Source organism: Oreochromis aureus, linkage group 5 (genome assembly GCF_013358895.1).
Source record: "Oreochromis aureus strain Israel breed Guangdong linkage group 5, ZZ_aureus, whole genome shotgun sequence".
NCBI classification, from domain to species: domain Eukaryota; kingdom Metazoa; phylum Chordata; class Actinopteri; order Cichliformes; family Cichlidae; genus Oreochromis; species Oreochromis aureus.
The window spans coordinates 9,540,516-9,559,903 of record NC_052946.1 but is presented as its reverse complement, the minus strand read 5'-3'; the positions used below and the strand labels follow the sequence as shown (position 1 = coordinate 9,559,903).

General features: G+C 39.9%; 1 protein-coding gene across 1 annotated transcript; it reads right to left on the bottom strand.

Annotated features, from left to right (window-relative positions):
- Positions 1-2,903: 2,903 nt before the first annotated feature.
- setmar (SET domain and mariner transposase fusion gene) lies at positions 2,904-7,583 on the bottom strand. The gene is made up of 2 exons (XM_031731780.2): positions 7,426-7,583; positions 2,904-5,213 (listed from the first exon to the last, which is right to left on the bottom strand). The coding sequence occupies exons 1-2, from the start codon at positions 7,579-7,581 to the stop codon at positions 4,416-4,418; spliced, it is 954 nt and encodes a 317-aa protein (XP_031587640.2). The 5' UTR covers positions 7,582-7,583; the 3' UTR covers positions 2,904-4,415.
- Between the last annotated feature and the right edge of the window lie 11,805 nt (positions 7,584-19,388).

The window sequence follows — 19,388 nt, the reverse complement described above, 5'->3', positions numbered from 1 at the left end:
AAGCGTTTAAACCCGTGAAACAGCGGGTCATTAAGCAAAGCTTGTGATTGCAGTGGGAAATAATGACAGTGATTATATCAGTGGAAATCCTTGGCATAAGTGAGGTTATGATTAAACCGGTTATTTTCAGGTTCTCTAAAACTGATATCCATCCTTTCAAGAGTTTCCCTTAAATTTAAGTCACACTAATAATGGTGTGATGTTTCACTGAAGCATTTCCTAAAGTAATAATACACTCCAAAGGACAGGTCTGGTTAACAATTTATTGTATGTAAGAGTAGAAAAATGCACATATGTGCTGTTCTGATCAGTACTGAGTGCAGCTGTGGAGGCGGGCGCTTCTTGGGCTCCAGAACTTCCTGCTGAGCTTGCTGCAGGTGCCCTGGGCCAAATTTAACTTCACATCTGTGAAGGGAGGAGCCACGTTGAAAACCCTCTTTAACGCTACCTTCCTTTAACACTGAAGTGAAACTGCAAATTGCAATTTACCCCACAAGATCAGAGCACGACAGGGGGAGGAAAGGAAAAAAAAACCTACTGTGACTCCTTAGAAGAGCAGCCAGCAGTTCTATTGAACGTTGAGATACTTTGCTCTGATGGCTACAATGAGAACAAAAAACAACTTATTTTACACATTCAACAGTTATGTCAGCACAAAGGCCAATGTTTTATGTGTTCTGTAACAACCTGAGAGAGCATAGCTAGTCAGGTATTGTCAAGTTCTTTAAAACATATTGGAATTAATGACGTGTTGTTGAAAGAGACTGCAGATTAAAATATTTCCTCTCTTAACACTGAAACAACAAAGTCAAGAGTTTTAAAATGTGTTCCAAACTGGACTTTGAAATGCCTTTGCCATATGAGGCCCCGCAGATATCTGTCGTGTTTTCTTTTCCCCTTGATTTGGCTGCGGGATTCAAGACAAGGACATCTGCTCCCTCATCAGAGAGGTGCCCCACTTCTCAACAAATGGACTGCCAGTTGTAATTTCTCCACTGGTCATTCACCCTGAAATAGTGTCTCGCTCTTTTATCAATGTGATGCATTGCTCACATAAGCATCAAGGTGTACCTTATCTTTTGTCCTTTCAAGCTACACCAGGCAAAATATTTAGGTAAAGCCTATCAGACCAAATCAAAGTGGGGGCAGTGAAGCAGAAGTGTCATGATGAAAACAAACACTATTATATCGAAGAATGAAGAATTGTTCTTAAAGGAAGACTGAGTGCTCTGACAGCACTGTACTCTTCTATTCATCTCTGAGTTCAATTCTAGTCTATTTATATAGCGCCAAATCACAACAATAGTCACCTCAAGCTGCTTTATACTGTAAGGTGGAGACCCTACAATAACAGAGAGAAAACCCCAACATATAGACAAGCACTTGGCAGCAGCGGGAAGGAAAAACTCACTTTTAACAGGAAGACCCTCCAGCAGAACCAGGGTCAGGGAGGGGCAACCATCTGCTGGGAACGGTTGGGGGTGAGGGGAGAGAGACAGGATAAAAGACTTGTGGAAGAAGGGAGTGAAGGATTAAACATAACTAATGATTAAGTGCAGAGTTGTGTATAAACACAGAGTGACAAAGAGATGAGTGAAGAAGAAATAGTGCATTACGGGAAGCCATTTTCTGTCTTAATGCTAAGTAAGGTGACTGCTTGTTCACCTTTTGCAAAAGAGACAGTGTTAAAATTGTCACTGAACTTTCTACAGAAAAGACATGAAACTTATTTTGATGATGAATTAACTGTTACTAAATCCATCATCATGAGGCACTCTGAGATAACAAAGATCATGAACAGGAAGGCACAAACATGCCATCTACCCAGCTACAGTGTTTGCTTTTTGATTTACTTCAGCGATAACCCATGACATGTTTATCTGCACCACGCTAACGCAGCAATAAATTCTTGGAGTCGGTTAACTAATTTCAGTTACATAGCAATAACGTGAATGCTGTGTTTTGACATGTTCTTAAATTTCCCTATTTAGGATTCTGACACTACATAGAAACCAAATATAGAGCTGTAGTGCATGTTTTTAGTATTCAGAGCTATGGAATTTATGAATGACCCCCTACAAAAAAGAATGTGTACTTTCAATGGTTGCAGTCTCACTTTGAAGTTGTTAGCAGAAGTTCTTTATGCAGATATCCAAATAACATTTCATAAAATAAATACCAAAAATTCTCGAAAAGATCCAAAACAGTACATTTTAGTCACACTGGTATGAAACAGCACATCATCCCATTGTGGAATTTTTTGGACATTCCAGTTTCTTGTTTTGCCCTGAACACGGATTCAAGCCGCTACCACACACATGCAGAAACAATGACCGCAGTCTACGGTCAAAATCCAGTCCCACAGTGACATGGCATTGTAAAGCATCTTTGGCATGTTTGGCTTTTTTTTTTCCCCTGACTGGTGGAGGGGGCTGGTAGGGAAGTTCACCTCATGTGATTAACTGCTGGTTGCTAGGTGACAACCCTGGAAAGGAGCCATACATGTAGCAGCCAGGATTTGAGCTCATCCATCATGCACCTCCGAACCAACCGCTGCTGTCCAAACCACCGCCTGTACACACAGCCGGTTGCCATGGGGATTCCAGGGACATTTGACTCAAAAAAAATGACATGAGTCATGATTTTGAAGAATGACTGTTTTTCTTCTTACACTCGGTTCTTTTTTGTTGTTTTTTTTTTTTTTTTTGTACTGACAGTGGAATCTAATTTTTCACAAAGGCAAAACAAAGAAAAGACCACAAGAATTCTAAGGATTTGACCTTAAACATAAGACATAGCAGATGCTACACACACACACACACACACACACACACACACACACACACACACACACACACACACACACACACACGAGTTATATAAATGACACATAATACGATGTATAACTTTGTACATTCTTCTCTTTTATGTTAAATATGCACAATTATTCCATTTCTGCATTTCTCTGTTAGTGTTTAGTCCAAGGCCACAGGCTCAGCAGCATGCAGACACTTTGCCTGGCTATTTCTGATTGCGTGCTACATGTTAGTATCTGCTGTATAACACTGCACATTTGTACTGTCTGTTACTGGAGTCAGACAGAGGAGGTATCAGACATGTTGTGTATTTTTTTTATAATACCCAAAGTTTAATTTAGCACATTTTAAAAATGCTTTAAAGCTGGGGTGTCCAGACCGATGCAAAGGATCTTCTCATCCAACTCTTTGGAAAAAAAAATATTAGAATTCCAAATGATCCCTTTAAGTTCGAATGTGGATCAGATTAGGCTCAACAAACAGAAAGAATCCCAGGTAACCCTAAGAGAAGAAGAAATATAGGTTGATACGACACTTTGCTTCTCCACTGGGTGACATGGAAACCAATCAACTTGACAGTGGTCTCCAATTAACAGAAGGCTGCCACTCCCTCCACCACCACCACCGCTAGTCTTTCTCAGCCCCACTGTGGCTGGAGTACTGGTCCCATTTCTGGATGAAACATGGTCTCCATCCTAATTAACCCAGATGTGGATATTAATAAGATGAAAGCAGGTCTAGACTAGAAATGGGGCAGATTGAGAGAAGGTTCTGATTTCAGAATGGTCACGCTTAAGTGGGACACCTTGCCCCCCCTCCACGACAGGGGAATAAGGTCTGTTTCTATATAAACTATACCCCGTGGCTCTTTTTAATTGGTCCCACTTCTCTTGAGGTTTGAGTGCGATGAGAAGCTGAGAATATCTACGAGAGGTGGCCGCGTAGCACAACGACAACAATGTCAAGTAGATGGAGACATATGACAATTATCACCTTTTATGTGAGTTTGTCTTTTTGGAATAAAACATCTCACGTCTTTACTTGCACTGAGCTCTACCAGAGGTTCCAATCTTGATCCTACGTGGCTATAAAAGGAAACCTATTAAACATCATTCTTTCACACCTGCCAGTGCAAATGACTTCACTACTTCTTCCAGAATCGTGTATGGTGTGAGAAATGGGCCAGGACAGGACAATAACTATAAGACTGTAAATCACCTGGGAACAAGCCTGTCCTAATACATGAAATAGATTATACAAGTGAAAGAACAGATAAGAATGTCAGCAAGAATCTAATTATTCTTGTTTTCATTGCATCATCTCGCAGTTAGTGGGAGACGGCATTAAGACAGTGGCAGGTCAGCAGACACTCAGGGGACCAAACAGGAAGGAAGCAGAGATGGGCACAGACATGACTCATCCAGCTCATTGTGTTCATGGAGACACCAACATGCTGCATTGTCTTGTGCTAACAAGCAGCTGAATTAATGAAGATTTTAGGAAAATACAGACATAAATAAATAAGCATCAGAACAAAAGAAAAGAAAAGCTGAAGGTATCGTGTTTTACAGTAATCTTTTCCCAATGTTCATGATAGTTTCAGCTGAGAATGGATAAATCCAGAGGAAGGAATTGTGTGCAGTTGTTGGAACCACAGTGACAGACTTTCTTCTGGAGTCCATCTGTCCTCCTGGCCTGTGCGGCGCCATCGCTTTGCACGGGCAGCAGCTCTGCAGGATGCTGGTTACTGTATCCTCCCGAGTAGTCGAATGTCAGCTCCTCCTGAGCTTCAATGTCCCGTCCAGCAAACAGCGCCAATCTGGGAATTACAGAGTGCACACGCACTGGCACCATGACCAGATTAGGCATGCAGGAGTGGTTGAGAAAGCGACCCACGTTTCCCACCTGGGCTGGGTCCACAAATGTCTCAGTGACGGAGCCCGTGCCCGCGTGCTCCCTTACAGCGATAATGTAATTATTTTCCTCAGACCTCTGGGCAAGCTGTCGGCGCCTGGCCTCCTCAAAACTGATCACCTCCCCTGCATACTCGCATACAAATGTCCCGTGTGAGATTTTCTCTAGTGTCCGGACTCCCCAGCCCCTGTCCTGGGTTTTGTTCACTTGCAACCTGAACCGCAGCCCTCTCTGCACCACCCGGTTAGAGCAATCGTCACTGCAGGTGCAAAGGGCATTACACTCAAATACAGGTGAGCAGAAACTCGAGTCTGTTCTGTTGAGGTTGAGCAGCGTGCCTGTGCTGTCATACGTCTGACCATGGGTCTGCAGGCAGGAACAGCTGTCAATGGAGCACGAGTGGGAAAGGCAGGAGCATCCAGGAAGGGTAACTTCACTGGGGTCTACAGCGGATCCTGGCCCCTGAACGTTCTCTGGAGAGTACTGAAAGACAACATAAAGATACAATGAGCGTTGCAATTAAAAAAACAAAAAACCAACAACTTGTGGAAATTGTGTAAAACAATACAGCAGATCAAGAAAACAATCCACAGATAGTATTCAAATTCTTTTGTTTTTTGGACAATTTGTTAAAGCATACAAGACTTTTAAGTATTTGAAAGCTGTCAATCTCCATTCACAACAACATCCACACATACAACCATAATACAGTCATGACTGTCCTCTGGAGCATCATGAGTAAGGAGTTGAAGTTTAGGTGGCAGTTATTTCTTGTACTGCGTGTCGGTAATGTGGCTGTGATGATTTGCTGCCATCTGTTGGTAAAGCAATGTGTTGCATTTAAAAGTGTTAAAAACCTCCAGAATTTTAGGTTTTTGACACAGAGGGTTTTCTAGATCGCTTGGTTACTTTTATATTCATCTTCTAAATGGCATAAATGAGTTACAGCATTGTTTCTGTTTGTTTGGTTGATCAGTTTACACAGCATTATAGTCTTTTTTGAAACTCTAAAATAACATAACATTGGTATCAACGCTCAAAATAATATAAATGAGAATTACACTGGTGACCTGCAGCAGCACCACCATACACCTCTTTGGCATGCATCTACTTTATGTCCATGTTTGCACAGGGCGTGAACAGAAGGTAGAGAGAGGAGCTGTGATTCAAAGTCCACTCTCTCTGCACGCCAGTTTTAATTTGTGATCTCAGTTTGAGCTGTCATCGAGGCCACGGCCACAAAGTCAATATTAGGGGAGGGGAATTGTAGAAGTAATTCCAGTGTAATACAAAAGTATTCAAATTCCATCTAATAAGCATCTACACTATATAAATATGTAATAATACAAACTACACATACGGTGATTGGCACTTCACTCGGGCATCTTGTGAGCTTTCTGATGATTAGAACAAATAAAAACACTCATGTTGACTGAATACAACTGTTAGCATGATGGGTGGTGAATATGAAGCTTGAAGGTAACTTGACTGTGAAAGCTAACGTTAATGATGGCTTAATCATTACATTTGACCAAAACACTTTTTTCCCACTCCTGGTAATTACTGGCCCTTTATTTATTATTAAAAAATATGTAGTTCCAGCAGTTCCAGCTTAAACAGGGCACACTGACAGTTAGTTTTTCATTTGTGTCCAGGCTTAAATTAAGTGTTATAATTGCAAGGTGTTAAAATATTAACCACCCGATAAACAGCTGATGGCAGCATTAATGATTAAAATTGCTAATGACTACTTTTAGATAATGGTGTGTGGTTACCTGTCACAGCAAACTAAAAACACTATTTTATGCGCTCATGTTGTACCTGTGCCTTTATGACAGCTGGCAAAGGCTCGCGCATTGACGTAAAACTAAAAGGACGAGTTTCTGAGAAATGGAGGGATGGAGGGAATATTAGTGCTCACATTTTGATTATATTTGCATATTTTTGTGTGTGTCTTATCCAAAATACATTATACGGACCAAAGTATTGGACAATACCTCTTAATCTCTGAATCTCATGACTACAGGTGTATAAAAATCATGCTTCTAGCCATGCTGTCTGCTGTTAAAAACATTTGTGAATGAATGGGTCTTTGTAAAGACCTCAATAAATTCCAGTGTGGTATTGCAACAGGATACCATCGTTGCAACACGTCAGTTCTTGAAATTTCTTCTTCTAAAGATATTCCATGACCAACTGTAAGTGGTGTTGCTGCAAAGTGCAAATGTTTAGGAACTTACTAACTCAGCCATGAAGTGACAGACCACGTCACTAAGTGCTGAGGCACATAGTGTATAAAAGTTGCCCAGTGGTTTTGGCCCACTGGTTTTGTCCATATATTGTAAAGCTACGTACTACTTATTTATAGTTACATATTCACAGGACAGTTAATCTTAGATGTTTTTAAAAGCTTTTTATGTTGTGTTTTTTGTGTTCTCACCAAGTTTAATTAAAAATTACGATGTCACATGATTAATCTAAAGACCACTACGAAAAATAGTAATTGGCCTGTATCGTTGCTGTTTGTAAGTCTTAACTTACAACACGTTTAATTAAAGTTTTAGTGCCACCACATTAATAAAAAGGCAACAACTACTACTAAGCTAGCTAGCATAGCGGCTAAAATATCGGTGCAGTTTTTTGAAATGCTCAAACGTGTTCAAATAGAGAGAAAAGCGAGTTAAAGTATCGTTACCTGAAAAGTATGAAATGCCAGTCCTTCAAATAAAACGGGAACATCCTCCAGACCTCGACTCAGATCACCGCCGTGCGCGTCAGTCACATTCATTCCTGCAGCTGCCTGAAGCGAATCTGCTACAGATGTCAACAAACCAACTTCCGGTGGCTTCATTAGCAACCTTCGCCCTCTAGTGGTGGCATTACACCACAGTAATTAAAGCCTGATGGCCATTATTGACCAGCTGGACAGGGACACTTATTTTTCCACGTGAAAATGAAGAGTGCAAACACAAAATCAATCATTTTTATGACATTATTATTATTATTATTATTTTATCTTATTACTGAGAAAAAAACCCCTTCTTTTCGTCTTTGGTCTTCAGTTGTTCTTGCATCCTTTGCACTTCATCCTACAGTTGCTTCCAGTATTGCCTGCAGATGGCAGTATTTCATCGGGAAAACTCGAGTATGAGTCTTTTGAGTCCTCATCGCCAGCACATTAGCAAGAGAGGAAAGCACTTGTTTTTATCAGAAACCAAACATTTTAAAGTGCATTTAAAGTGGTGAACAACTCTATGTCCTTAATGTGCTATAACTTCTGTTTTCTGTGATGAGACTTTTCATCTTCATCCTCATCTTCCATCTCTTCAACCATGCAGAGAATCCATGTTTAACCTTTCTGTGGTGTTACACTGGCATGTGTAATTGATATGCAGTGCTTTATTCTGTGGTGGTTATCAGAAGCAGATGGAGGGAGGTCACATTGTCAGCTGGCATTTCCATGGTGCACACAAGTGACCGAGGATTTTCCTTTGAGAACCAGCCTTCATCTTTGTCCTTGGGCGAAATTAGTGCTGTCAGTAAGCCTGCATCAAGAGTTGGGACTGCATATTCAATCAGCTGAAGTGAAATGCAAGCTTTTGACAATAAACTTATTGAAAAAGTGACTAAGTGGACAACATCAGGGACTGACAAATATTAAAGCTTTTGAAATTCAAGATTACTCTACGTATACAGTACCATGAGATCTCTTTTGTCTGTTTATTTGTGCAAATTGTAAAATCTGTCAATTTGATCAGTTCTATTGAACAGATTTAGAATTCCCCTTAATTATCCACAATATATGAGTTTTCATCCATTTGCTGTCTATGAGGTCATGCAATGGCAATTGCTATTTTGGTCCAGTGTGCAGAATTTAGAAGGATATATTGGCAGAAAATTAATTCAATATTCAGTGAAATTTTTATTAGATTCTAATCACCTGAGAATGAGAATCCCTGTGTTACTCTTACCTTACTTTCTAAGGAGGGAACAGGTTCTCTTCTTTTAGTCGACTGTGTTGCACTGCGATGTTTCTCAAGTACCCAAGAGCAGACAAACAAAACCAAAGAGGCCCTTTTGCATTTTCAGTGGTGGGTAAGCATAAATTGTGGAGTATAAATGAATGGTTGTGGTTTAAAAAAACCTCACTGATAGATGCCGTAGTATAACACTTATTTTGGTATGATGTACCAAATGTGGTCCAAGGAAAGCCAAGACTGTGGAAAAGTTGTAAAAACAGAGCAGCTTGAAGCATATGGGACTGCAGACAAATACCAGTCAAGTGTCCACACTGACCTCTTTCCATTGTTAAAGGCCCACAGAACAGGAGTACATGAAAGCAGTGGCAACAGGGTGTATTTCAAGAATAAGACTCAGTGCAATATTCTGCTGGGAGATTTTTGTATATTATCTTGATACCTACTGTGAACATAAACATTTTTACAGACCATGAATGCCTCTCTTGTCAATGCTACTGTCTTATGGAAGGGGTGTCTTGCTGCAGGATAATCTGCTAGGCTGCACTGTGGATGCTGTTCTGGGATAGTCTGAAGAACATGACTAAGAGCTCTAAGAGTGTTTATTATCCTCCATATTCCCCACTGCTTGGATATGCTAGAAAAGCAAGTTTGATCCACAAAGACCCCAGCTTGCAACTTACAGGACTTATAGGATTTGCTACAAACACCTTTGTGTTTGACACTAAAAGAGATTCTGAACAGGCCACAGTGCAGTGGATCAGAGCAGTGCTAGGAGGTTAGAGGGGATGTGGCCAGTATAAGGTGGGTTAAAGTTTTACAGGTACTTTGATTTAGGGATTGAGGAGACTTAGGTACCATTTGCACAGGCACAATCGTATATTACAATTCTTGTACGGTTCATTCAGTTAGATTAAATAAAATGAAATAAAATAAAATAATCAGAACAGTAAAATTTATAAAGTAAGTTAGACAGTATTGATCTAATGTTCTAAATAAAAGCTCAAGGTTGTGATGAGAACGCTCTTACAGTTCATTTTAAGTGGCACAACTGTTGGCTTGTTGTTGTTTAAATAATGCAAAGGTCAAGAAAAAAAGTCAAAATCAGGGAATTACAAAGTCATAATTCGTCCTCTGAGGAACTTTTTGACTGTATTTCACCAGTTTTTCATTTGGTGAAGGGTAGATGTCAGCATCAATGATGGCCGAATTATGTGATCACTTTTTTTTTTCACTTTGTAGGTTGATAGTTTTCAACTCTGCTTACACACTGTGGCATCCATTCATTCCTAACACACTACCCAGTCCCAACCAGTACAGATATCCAGCATGATTTTTGTTCTTGTGTTCTCAAAATGTCCCTTTAATTTTTTTTGAGCAGTGTATATAGGGCACATAGTCCGATACCCTAATTAAACTACAAGCTGTATATCTCCAAGCTTACATTTGAAAAATGTTGCTTTTAAATAATTAAATATGAATGTGGTATTTTTTCTCTCTCACATCCAGAGGAGGACATAATATGACTTGGCATTGTGGTTGTACTTGTGCTGGTGTATAAAGGAGTGAAACAGCTTCACTTGTTCCAGATGAGGCAGGTTGATGGGGGTCCTTGGTGGGCGCCATTGTTCGGGATCCTTTGATTTTAATGAGAACACACACGCGTCCCAACACAAAGGAGCCGAGGCTGGACTGGTTCGAGAGTTAATGAACCAAAGGCATGAACAGAGCATGTTCTCCGGGGAGATTATCAACCACGGTGAGGCACTCCCTCTGATACTGTGCTGATTTACTTGGCCTCAAATTGGCCGCGATCCTTCTTCCAGATTGCGAGGAAAGCTGTGCCGTGGCCTGGCCTGCTGGATGCCCTGTTGTCGGCTCTGACAGTGGAGAACAAAGAAATTTTCAAAGGTTTTCCTCATCTGTCTGTGTCAGCGCGAGTAGGCGTGATTATGACAAGCTGACCCGAGAGGTTTCAAAGGGGCTTCTTCCAACTGCTCCTCCAAGTTACTCAGAGGCCATCAAAGGCAGTGAAGCAAACAGGGAAAGCGGCGTGTTTGGATCAGTCGCAGAGGCGGTTGGGAGAGTCATGTTTGTGTTTTCGGATTTGGGTGGTTGAAAACAGGTAACTTCGGGTCGCATTCACGCACCTTTTAGCTGTAATCCCACGAGACTTCGATGTGCCTTCCTCTGCTGCCAGGCAACAGCAGTTAGGATGTGTTTCACTCAAATGGCAAGATTTTGCAAAACCAATTAAGCAAGGAGTCAGAGGGGTTCATCAGCCTCCTGAGGCAAGCTTCATATTTAGCTCTTCACTCCGAGTTTGAAGAATGAATAAAGTTAGCGAGAAGTTTACAAGAAGACAATAAGTTAGACAGAGCTCCAGATTTTGATTAAAACTTTTTTGTTTTTGCAGGTACCTGAAAGACGCACAAACAAGATGCTCCTGTCACCCTACATTACAGTCAACACCTGCCATATTAAGAATGAGGGGTTACCGCAGGCCAAAATGATTAAAACTAGTTAACAAGTAAATAAAACTGCATTAAATAAGAGAAAATCTTGGTCTAAGTTAAATACTGAATACTTTCTCTGTTTACAGAAGACTGGATCTGTTAATGAGGCAGTGGTGTCAAACTCATTTTAGTTCATAAGCCACATAAAAGTCAAAGTGATCCCAGATGTGTCGGCCTAGTAAAGTAATGAAAAAAGGAAAAAGTACTGTACTAAAATCTCATGCCAACCCTCATTTCTTTATATTTTGTTGGAACGATTAGAAACCGATCCCGTGAATTATTGAAACTTGCAAACATACGTGGAAATAAAATATATAGGGTAAAACAGAGTTTTTAGAATTATATCTTATATATAGCTTGAGAGTGAATATTTGGTATGACCGCCTTTATTCATCATTACAGCCTGGACTTTCTTGTCGTTTCTATAGGTAGTCTTCAAGAATAGTTTCCCGGGTTTCATGAAGAGCATTTGAGATGTCAAGATGATCCTACACTTCTTGAATAATTTTGAGTGAGGTGTCTTTTTTTATAATTGAATGATTGATAGGTCAGTGTTAGATGACTTTGGCTCAGGTACAAAGACTGGACTAAAAATGAGTGAAAAAGCAAAGTCCAAAGAATAGCTTTAAGACTTTCAGATAGCGAACTACAAAGAAACGAGGGCTGACTCAAGACTTTTGCACCAGTCTGTATCAGTATATTGACATAGAATTTTTTTTAATTTTACTTCTTTATGATTCTTCTTCATTTTCTAATCCTGTGCAATGTTGGTTTGAGCAGACCAGCAAAAGTGTCACGTAAGATATGATTACAAAGGTAACAGGAGGCAATAATAACAATAATTACTCCAGGAAAAGAAATGGAAAAATAATACATTGCTAAGATGGTAAAAGAGTGAAATCTGACTTTTATGTATGATTATAATGAACTCAGATCTGTATTGTAGTCACATTTAGTGACTATAATTAAATTCCTGTCACTCTCAAGGATAACACGCAGTAACAAAAGTGTTTCGGTGTTTTACAGAGTAAAAATGGGAATAAGAGCACTGCAATCAATGCACAGCTTTCACAAATGAAGTCAGCCAAGCATGATCCCTGTAAAGATGTTGAATCTCTCAAGAGGTTCCATTCTTCTAAATCAAATCGATACCCTTTGTCAATTTCCACTTAGCCTGCTATGGGGTCAGTGCCTGTGTTTTAAATGGGTGTAATAACCAGTGGACACTTTCTCAGCAGGACCTCTTCTACTCTGGAGAGAAAAGAAAGAATTTCTCGCTGAAGACGATCTGTTTGCATTTAGCCTTCTTTGACAGACAGGTTCACCGTGCGGTCAAAAGTTTAGGCAGGTACCTACATTAATAAGGGTCTAAAAGCATGTTCCCTTAAATGTATCCGTTCACTTCACGTCCATGGAATTAGAACGTGTCAGTGTTAAGTTCAAAGAAATCATTAGAACAATACCAAGGCACAGATTTCTCATGAGCTCATGTCTATGCACATGTTGCGTTTCTTCAGCCTCTTCCTTGTATATTGTAACTGTCAGAGTATAAAACAGTGGGTGCGCTCACTGTTCACTGCTGATGTTCAGTCCTTCATCAGTAACTATCATGCAGCCAAACGGGCTCCATATTTCTCAAAGCCATATGCATGCTGTCTTCGCATGCACACGGGCATGAAATGGGCTGTCTGTGAGATGTCAGCTTGCACCAATCAAAGCAGAGAATGAATCCAATACAAAGCAGTGAATATTTTTTAATGTTGTGTCACAGCAAGTGAAAAAACAGTTGCAAACTAGCCTTGTTTCCTTGAATAAAAAAGAAGCTAGATTATATGATTCTCAGCAAATATTTGCTGTTAAAATGGAATTTGATGTTAAAACGTAAAGTGGTGAATGACTGCACGCCTCTCTCGAGCCATGCCGATGTCTGCAAAGCTGTTATTAAGTGGAATGATGATGTAAGCTAAATGCTAACTGTGAGCGTTGGCCACTATGAAAGTGTAGCTCTCTTTTTGTGTTCAGCACCAAAGTAACCCATACTGCAGACATAACCTGATCTTAAGCTCAGAGTTTAAAATCATGTGGAAGTGACAGGTTTATTAATATAGACTAATATAGAGCAATGTAGATTCTCTGTTGAAGAAATGCATTATATGTGCAACCTGTTGAGGTTAGAAACTACAAAACTAAAAACTACTACTGCAAAACTACCACAGCACAAACTGTGTTTCACTTTGTCACTGGAATTTGCATTTATTCACACTCAGACTGTGATACAGAAAATGTGTTTTTTTTAAATAAAAAATAAAAAAATTTTCTTTTTTAAATTTTTGGTTCTAATCTGCTGCCAACACTTTTCTTGTTACACTGCTGGAACGTCAGCTATTAGAACCCAGATTACCAAACTGATCAATTACATTTGTAGGCTGTCACCAAGAATACCTATTCAATCAATAAAATTCATTAAACTTCGAGCTGGCGACAGACTAAAGTGATTTCCGTGTCTCCTTTAGAGACAACGGGGCGGTATCAGAGCTGAACACACAGACTAACCTTTACCTTTCAAGTATATGCCTTTTAAAGTTTCACAGCTTTAATGTGCAGCTTCATCTCAGAAATAAAAAGCAGCACTAAAAGTGCAGTGAGCACTAATATAAAGATATCGATATATTTATTTTACCACTGTGTACACTTTTGATGGTCAAATTGCCAATGAAGTTGAGTTTCTGCAGCATTAGGTCTGCGCTCCTGTTTTATTTATAGTGTTGTATCTGATGGTTGCATTTTTTATAGATCTCTATCACCTGTTCCTCTGGTAATGTCTCCGACTGGAGTAAGCGGTGCTCAATCAATCCATTTTGTACGGTAGAACTGTCAAATGACACATCAAACGCCCCCTTTTATGTGAGAGTGCACATAACCTGGAGCAGAAAGCGTGTGTCCGAAATGAAAGCTGGCAAACACCATCATGATAACTGTTGATCCAAAGCTCAAGTTTTAAGCTTGTCTATGTCAAACATGCTTCATAGTATACCTCCCAGGTGTATTGTTTACTGTGTATATAAACATGTTGGTATGAGAGCATTTCCAACTGATCCTCGACCTGGAGGAAAGTTCTTACAGTAATTTTAATTTTAGGGAAAACCATGGCTGCCAACCTCCTATATACAATGCAAATAAATAAATAAATAAGAAATCAGTGAATCATGAGGTCATCATGCTGTGTCACTTGGAAACTGTGACTATACAAAGATTTTTAACATAGTCATAATAGTCAGATACTCTCACGTGCTAATGGCCAGTGCTCAAAAAAAGGTTAATCTTTTTCATAACAGCAGTAGATTATTTAATTATTTACTTGAGAAAGTCATTTATCACACTGATTGTTACAATAATTTTTCGTTATTCACTGAAACGATCCGAAATGCACTACAACAGGATATAAAAGCAACAAAGCGACGGTTATTGTGATTTGGCACTTTATGGCAAGTACAACTGAGTTGAACTGAACTGTCCTATAGTTTTCGGTGAGCAACATAAATCGTAGGCTACAGTCCTGGATGCAGTTTGGATTTCACCACCCTGCTCTTGTTGGTTAAAAGTAATGTTCATATTGCCACTGTAGACCACTCTGTTATTTACCTCCTGCGCACAAACTGAAATCTGTTCATTGTGCTCAGTTTTTCTCTTTTAACCCGCTCAAGGTGCAGATAACTGAAGCCCCCCTGCTTTTAAGCAAGCAACAATATAATTGTCAGTGTCATGTAATTACTGAATTTAGTACAGTAAGCTGTTAGATTACTTCATATGTAGTGTTAATACTGCTGCTCCACCAGTGCTAATGGCTCCACAGATTATAATATATGGCCCATCTATTTCTTTTTTCTTACCAAGCTTAGCTTAGCATTTTTGGCTGCTGCCATATTTTTAAATCCAAACGTGCCCATAGTTGGATGAAGGATTGAAGTTTTAACACTGGCCAGCTTTGTTGGCAAACTATCACACAAACACAGGTACCCCTGCTAATCAGTGATGAGTAGCTTAAATTTCCCACACCAACTGTGGCACAGGTAACAGGTGATACAGCTGCCTGTGTCAGATCACATGATGAGTTATTTGAAAAAGAGGCATTATTCGCAGGTGGTGTTATAAAGTGTTACCAAAAAAGATTACTACATTCTTTTTTTGATACCTGATGATAAATTTGCTAATTTTATTGCAAAACTGGGCATTTTAACATTTGGGGATGAGCCTCAAATGGCCACTAGAGGAACTGCAGTTTGTTTCACACTTTTCATTCCTGAGGGAATAGTCAGGTAAGCGTCAACATAATCAGGCCTGACCAATGTGTTCATAAATCTTTGCACAGAAATGCCTATCAATAAAAAGTAAACCTTTAGTCTTTGTACAGGAGAACTTGAAACTGCCGCCCTGATAAAGTAACAAACCCCCACCTCCGCTACGCTTTACCATTCAGGATTTGAAGTAAAGGAGGAGCTTCATAAAGGTGAGACCTATTTGGGTTTGTGTTAGTCAACAGATGGCTGACCTTTTCCAACCTGCTTTCTAATGTCAGTGTTGTGCTGGAGGAAAAGTCAGAAGCAGTGTAAGGTCAGATGTAAACCAAGGTGGAAATCCACTGCTTTTTGTTTTAGTTTAACTTTAATACATAGATAAAAATGGCCACTCCCACACACCAATCAATATGAGTATGAGTACATTTCACGTTGTTTTAACAAAGCAATCAGTACATTGATGAAATACACATCATCTTCATGACCCTCAAAGTTTCATCTGTCTCTGCTTTCCTCCTGTGCTTATTTAAGGCTATTTTTCACATGCTGACTTTCATTGCTGAGCCTGTTTGAATTAAGATACAACTGTAATAGTAGGAGCTACATCTAAGAAGATGGAAATGAGCTTGAATCCTCTGTGTGAGCCCCGAGACTTAACACACATTCACGCTCACAGTAGACTGCAGGCAAAAAGCGTAGCTCTTTAATTGGGCGCTCAGAGAAAACAGTGGAACAATCCATCCAACAATTCATTATGCATTTAACAGATGATTAACATTACTGAAATACATTACGGTTCCACGCTGTTATTGTGTTTTTGTGTGCCATCATTCAGACAGTACAGAAGTAATAATCTCATCACAGTCGAGTCCAACAAGTACACGACAAGAACAAGAGAAGCAAATCACTTCCTTTCTTGTTGATTGTATTCTGCATTATGAATTTCAGTTTGTTTAACATCACATGATGACATCAGTGTACGGGCTGCGAAGCGATGTTCTCACCACTGTTCAACGAGCAAATTCATATTGTGTTGACACTGGTGGAGCTCATTGCCTCATTGCCCCAATACTTCAGAGACTGCATTTGTTTACCATAATTTCAGTTTTTCATTTCTGCTGTTCGGTGACCATTCGTGGAAGAGGCCATTTGCATTCTGATAGAAAAAACTAATAGAAGCTGCACTGAAAACATAGATCTGGATGTTTTTTGGAGTTTACCTAACAAGGAAAGGCTTTGTGTGACTCAATGTAGAAGAAAAAAATAGAAATTTAGAGCATGTTGGTTCAATGGTGTGCACCAATGATGAAACTATAATACTGAGCATGTATGCTATGAATTTGCAAGGACATTGTGAATATGATGAAGTTCATCAGCTATGTTTACTATGTTTACCACTATACAGTTAGCATGCTAACGTTAGCACCAAGAGAAACAAGGACAAAAAACAGCTGATGGGGTCTATAAGGGATTTATTACCATACACCATTCCAAAGCTTGCTCTTTCAAAACCAGCAAGGTTTTTGTTTCAAATATATTTTTTGGCCTTTTAACTGGCTTTATTGGATAGATACAGTAAAGATCGCCAGGAAAGTCATGCGGCAAAGGGCCACAGGTTGGACCTGAACCGAGCCCGGCAGCTTTCAGCCATGTGGCATATGGTTGCCTGTGCATCCATCTGAGCTAAACCAGCACCCTTAAACCAGTAATGTTTAATTGGGAGTGTGTTATAAAGCCCTCATATCGGTGAGGGGTTCATAACAACAATGCTCACGAGTGTGTTGTGTTACAAAGTAATTTGCTACACTACGTTTTTCTGTTCTTCTGTTATCTGCATGGCAGGCGGAAAGAAAGAAAAAACTATTTGCGCTACAATCAGCAGATTTCAGTTTGTGTGCAGGAGGAGGAAAATGGGGGAGCGGAGGACTGGAGGAATGACACAGTAAACATCCAGATGGAATGAATGACTAATTAAGTCCATGGCAAGAAATCCCTTACCGTCACACAGTAGATTAATTTCTAAGAACAATTATAGAAAACAAGATAAATTAACTATTTTTTAACCCATACAGTTCACTGTGTTCAGTCATCGGGGGGGTATGATCTTTATTCTATCATAGCATAGGCTTCTATAAAGGTTCTGAGATCTTAAGGTTCTGTGTGTGTCTTTACCTTAGTTTAGTGCATTCATTTTACTATTAAAAGCTCACAGGGTAATTAGCTGTGGCTCAGGTGGTAGAGTGGGCCATCAGTCCCAGCTTCTTCTGTGCATGTCTGAAAGTATCCTTGGGCAAAATACTAAACCCCGAGTTGCCCCAATACAGAATGTGAGATAAAAGGTGGATGTAATCAGCAACTAGTATATGAGAGAAATTGTAGCTTAACTATCAAGCTACAAGAATTTTAAATGTCTGCCCCCACACTGTTACAAATCCTGCCTCAGCTCTCCTAAATTCACTGCCATTAGCATCTCTCCTGTGTTCTGTCGTAATAAGGGATAAAAGATGTAGTTTTGTTAATTAGCTTAGCTTCAGTCTATCAGCTGGATAGCATTGTTCGCCATATACAATCTAGGTAAGGAGCACTTTACTGGTAGTGAAAATTTCATGTCTGAGAGTTTGGGGATAGCAGTAAAAAACCCTCACAGGTGCTGTCTCTGCAGGAGAGCCACTCGCTTTCCAGAGGAGGTGTGAAGTCACACCCAAAATCTCTCCAGAACACTGAAAATATCCAACATGGAGCCATGGTGGTTATGTATGCCTATGAGCTCATCACTTCGTTCATATACAGGCAGAGAGAAGCCTGGGTTGTGAGGAGCCTTACTGCACTTATCTTAAGGGCTCTTAATATATGCTAGTACTTTGCTTTCAACTGTGGCCTTCGTTGGGGCTAAACTTGGTCATTACTGGATGATGCTAACATATTTAATTTGCCAGATGAGCAGGAGTCATGTAGAGTGGCGATTTCTATTTAGCATTAGATTTCACATAAGAAAAAAATATGTCTTCAGTTGTAAGTATATGTAGCTCCGATGCCCTCATTTCTCACAGCTAGTATATGCTGTGAAATATGTTCAACATTTTCCAAACACATTGGTTAGAAGCCATCAAAAATGTGTTTCTTTTAATCTTGAATGTGAAATCACAGTGTCTGTAAATGTTTAACAAAAGCTAAGCTCACTTCTGTGCATTGATTTAAGATAGACCCATTTATGATACTTGACATAATATGGAAAATAAATTAGACAAAACCTCTTCAAGCAAAGAAACAGAGATCATCCAATGGCCCCCAAAAGAATTAGAAACTGCACAAATATTTGCACATTGACATTGTGGTTCTCATACAGTATTCATTCACTTCAGCTTTTCACTTCAGAGTTTTACATCGTTCACCTCGAGTGTAACAAAAGAAAAAGGAAGCCATAGACTCCCCTGTGTCATTTTGCTTCACCTTCAGCGCAAAGACTGAGCTTCTCTCGCTCCGCACCTTTGAAAGCGTACATGATGTTTTACTGGTTTCCCACCTGCAGGGTGTTGACCTTGTCAGTGGTATTTCAGGCTCCGGGGACTTCTCTCACTTGGCTGCCAGAGCCTGCAGGTGGATGAAGGGAGGAGTTGTCATGGAAACCGGCCACTGGGATGGGACACGGTGCAGGCTCCGGCGCACGCTTTGAAAAGCTTTCATTGATAGCTGTCCCAATGAGCTGATTTCCGGTCTGTTACTAGGCTACCCGCTGAGTCTGTATAAAGGCTCGCCCATTTCCTGCAGATTAAAGGACTGCAGCGGATGTTTCAAAGTAGCACTTTCAATGCTCAGGTTTAACAAATGCCAGACCACTCCTGAGGTGTCTTCTTCTTGCAGCATGAACAA

Coding starts and splice junctions, on each gene's coding strand:
- setmar (XM_031731780.2), bottom strand. CDS start 7,581: ATGAAGCCACCGGAAGTTGGTTTGTTGACATCTGTAGCAGATTCGCTT. Junction 5,214..7,425: donor TGGCATTTCATACTTTTCAG/GTAACGATACTT, acceptor GTTGTCTTTCAG/TACTCTCCAGAGAACGTTCA.